Below are 4,368 nucleotides of genomic sequence, written 5' to 3'. Positions count from 1 at the left end.
ATGTTAGCATAAAAATTTATGATGAATTATAAAGTGGTAAAGAAACAATGAAGAATCTTAAGAGAATCTCTTTAGCGTTTCTCAAAGTTTTAATCATTTAGACCCATCATGGAGTACTCTACGTTGATATCCCTCAAATACGAGATCATTGAAGTTCCCTCTATAAAAAGTTAAACATATTGCAATGTATTATGTGACACGTGTTCATATAGCATTGAATGTGCTGAGGATTATGATATGATGGTCCCAAACCTAAACTACAACGAGAACACGTATCCATCTTGGCTATCTCGAAAAAAGATAAACCAATCAGTTTGACATATGTGCCTCACAACCGTCGGATTAATACTTGATCTGTGAATCCTGTTATAGATCGTGGGATCGTAGGGTTTATATCGATTGAGCTTGCAAAGAGTCGAGATGAAGTTGAAAAGCTCATGATGATATACATATGGATTTTTCGAATATAGAGATTAATTATTACTTGCAAACCCAACCCACATAAAAATCATGCACGAATCACGAGGATTGGCGTTTTAATTGATCCAAAGCCTTCAAGCCCCTTCCCCACCAGAGAAAAAGAGAAGCAATCAATAACAGTACTATGGTAATAAATACTAATTAATTGGAGGACTTCTTAGATAATAATAATAATAATAATACATGCAGTAAAATTTCATAGTCAAAGTTAGTTCAATATTTTAATTTTTATTTGAAGATTATTAGTACAAAAATCATTTCAATTGCAGGTCATTTAGTCATTCAAATATATTCTAGATGTACCATTTAATATATTTGTGATAAACCGTTTATTTGTTTGATATGTTTGGATGATTAAACTATCCCAAATTCAAATGATTTTTTGTTTGGATGATTTTCAAATAAGGATTAATAAATTAACGGTTCTGATGTTAATTTTATTCGGTTAAGATAAGTTATATATATTCAAAATAGGGGGATGCGAGTATTATACTCTTATATCATTCTACGTGTTATGACACGAAAGAGCGACAATACTAATACTTGATATATTAATAAAGTAAATACACATATTATAGTATGAGTAAAATAATAAGATTACGTAAATGTGTTCCAAGTATACGGAACAATCTCTCTACAATACAATACAATACACACAGCATAGAGAGGGGGAAATATTAGGGTTTTTTGGTGCCACCACTATAACCCCATTGAATGCCCCACGGTTTTGTGAGAGGCTCTCCGCATGGAGAGCGAGAGAGAGAAAAAAACAAAAAAAAGGGATAATGAGTGAGGCAGTCTAAGCATGGCTGACTTTTTGCAAGGGAAAGCAGTGAGTAAATGCTGATTTGCTGTCCGTTTTGACTCCTTCTTTACTTGCTTCGTTCAGCACTCACCATGGCCTTCTGTCTTCTCTATTTATATCTTGCTATCTATCTACAAGACAAGCCCAACTTACCTGCCTTGGACGCTTGTTTTTGCAATCCTTCATCAGTTCAGAGAAGAAAAAAGAGAAAAGAAGAGGCAACTAACCTTCTCTCTTCATTTTATCTCGGAGATTTGTCAAGAGAAGAATAAACCCTTTTTTTTTTTTGCAACTGCCTCCAATCTTCTTGTGAGATCAATTTCTTCATCCGTTAGAATTACCTAGTGGGAATTAGATTAATTGGAAATTATGGGAAGGCCACCTTGCTGTGACAAAGTTGGTGTGAAGAAAGGGCCATGGACTCCAGAGGAAGACATCATCTTGGTCTCTTACATTCAAGAACATGGTCCTGGGAATTGGAGATCAGTTCCTACTAACACTGGTAATTAAAATTTTCTATATTATTATTACCTTAATTTTTTTAATTAAATTTGAGCTAAGCTACTTTGAATACTCAATTTGTAATTTCATATCTATTCTTGGTAAACGATTTATACTCGCTTCTGTTTATTTCTGTCAATTGATTATTCTTTGCCTTGTTCGATCTAAAAACCAAAAATAAACAGAGTGTGCATGCGGAGAAAGGTCTGAAACAATCATTTCCCATTTTAATTCTTTCTTCGTTTAGATTGTACAACAGTACTATCCTGCATCTTGTGTATGTATATGTGCTACTTTTTTGTTTTTACCTCTCTCGTTTTGGTAATAACTGGTTTCAGATTGTGGTTGGTTTAATCATTAAAGTAATGTAATTATGACCTAGTACTGGTTTTTCCTTCTCGGAACAAGTACTATTACTGCAGATGCGTGTTCTGATCATATTGATTATTGACAGTAATTTTATTTTGGTCGGAATATTGGCAGTAATTTTTAATTAATTACTTCTTCTTTTTTCTTTTTCTTTTTTCATTTTTTTTTCAGGTTTGCTGAGATGCAGTAAGAGCTGCAGACTTAGATGGACTAATTATCTCCGCCCGGGTATCAAACGCGGTAACTTCACTGATCATGAGGAGAAGATGATAATCCACCTCCAAGCTCTTCTGGGCAATAGGTAACACTTCCCCTCATCTCTACGTTTTTATTACATAGAGGATCCTCTTCGGATTCTATTACTTGAAAAGTGAAATCTTAATCTAGAAATTATTACATTTGGAAAATTACTAAACCAAATAGCTTTCACCTCATATCTACTTATTCCCATGTTTTTTTCTTCCAAATTTGAATTTATATTTTTATATGTTTGGGGCATGAATTTTATGAATTTGACTTGATTAAAGTATTTTTAATTTATTATTTCTTTTGTTTTTTGATATGGGGGTTAGATACTCTCAAATCCCAATAGTGAAGTTCTTTATATTGTTGTTTGATGACATATTATATATTATGGGATTGGAGAAGAATATATGGAAGTGAATTCTTTAATTTTCGTTTTTTAAATCAGAGTAAATTAAAGGGAGAATAATTGGTTTTATTGTTTTGTAATTCCTTAAATTTGATGATGAAATTTTTTAATGGGTGCAGATGGGCAGCCATAGCTTCATATCTTCCTCAGAGAACAGACAACGACATAAAAAATTACTGGAACACCCACTTGAAAAAGAAGCTGAAAAAGCTTCATGCAGGGCTTGATGGTCATGACCATCACAACCACCAGGATGGTTTTTCAGGTAATTCACATGATCAGCCAATCTCCAAGGGTCAGTGGGAGAGAAGGCTTCAGACTGATATCCACATGGCCAAGCAAGCTCTTTGTGAGGCTCTCTCCATTGACAAACCAAATGTTATTAGTACTACTATTGCTTCTCATGACCTTCACTTGCAAGACTTGAAGCCCTCCATTAATATAGGTAATTACAATATTAATGATAACCCTAGCACTAGCACTAGCACAAGGCCACACCATACCTCCACGTACGCATCCAATGCCGAAAACATTGCAAAATTGCTCGAAAACTGGATGCCAAAGGTTTCCGCTCATCAAACAAACTCGGATCAGACCAATGCTGATCAGACCAATTCCTTCAACAACAACAACGACAACGACAACAAAGGTGGCGCTACTGCAACTACTAGAGGTCGCTCAATGAGCACTTCTAGTGAAGGGGCGCACAGCGCAACCACCACACCGGATCAGGCTTTCGATTCGTTGTTCACCTTCAACTCATCCCCATCGGATGTGTCGCAGTCCATGTCAGTGGATGAGAACAATGCAAATTTCATAGCAGATCAGGCAAGCTGTCTGTTTCAGGATGAGAGCAAGCCCAATTTGGAGGGACAAGTCCCTCTCTCATTGCTGGAGAAGTGGCTCCTTGACGATGCTGCACCTCATGCCCACGAAGACCTAATCAACATATCATTAGAGAATGGTGCAGGCTTGTTTTGAAGAAAAAAAAAAAAAAAAAACAAACAAACAAACAAACAAGATCAAGTACTATAAATAGGGTTTCTCTTATTTAAAAGAAAAGATGATCGAGTACTTAATTAAGGTTTCTTTTGTTTAAAACAAAAGATCGAGTACTTAATTAAGGTTTCTTTTGTCTAATTTCTTTGGAATTAGGCTTTTGAGCTTTGTAGCTAGCTAGCCATCCTTGTAGTACTCTTTTTATTTTGTCAACTAGCCTAAGCAGAAAGATAACACCACCTTAATCAAAAAACAGAAAAGTGTAAATTAATTAAAAGTATATCCATACTTACATATCTGCTTTTGCTCTGGAGAATAATGAATCAAGCTGTTTAATTTCATATTTTTGTCGACCTTATTGGTAGGTCGGTAAAAGTTGTGTATATCTATTTAATTTTTACATATCTATTGTGCAGAAAGTATGGGAATATCATAATTTTGGTTTCCCCTCGATCTATACATATAGGCAAAAAGCTTAATTCCACAAACCATAATAAGCACAAATCTTAAAATTCAAACTCATCTAATGATGATAAACAGAATGGTGAACATACATCACACT

The 4,368-nt window shown here is 34.8% G+C and overlaps 1 protein-coding gene across 1 annotated transcript; it reads left to right on the top strand.

Annotated features, from left to right (window-relative positions):
• Positions 1-1,147: 1,147 nt before the first annotated feature.
• LOC137710954 (myb-related protein 306) lies at positions 1,148-4,147 on the top strand. The gene is made up of 3 exons (XM_068450126.2): positions 1,148-1,787; positions 2,327-2,456; positions 2,927-4,147. The coding sequence occupies exons 1-3, from the start codon at positions 1,655-1,657 to the stop codon at positions 3,786-3,788; spliced, it is 1,125 nt and encodes a 374-aa protein (XP_068306227.2). The 5' UTR covers positions 1,148-1,654; the 3' UTR covers positions 3,789-4,147.
• Positions 4,148-4,368: the final 221 nt, after the last annotated feature.

Source organism: Pyrus communis, chromosome 6, assembly GCF_041283825.1.
Source record: "Pyrus communis isolate YQ-2024b chromosome 6, ASM4128382v1, whole genome shotgun sequence".
In the NCBI taxonomy this organism is placed as follows: Eukaryota; Viridiplantae; Streptophyta; class Magnoliopsida; order Rosales; family Rosaceae; genus Pyrus; species Pyrus communis.
The sequence above is the reverse complement of the archived record's forward strand: the minus strand, read 5'-3'. Positions and strand labels throughout refer to the sequence as shown.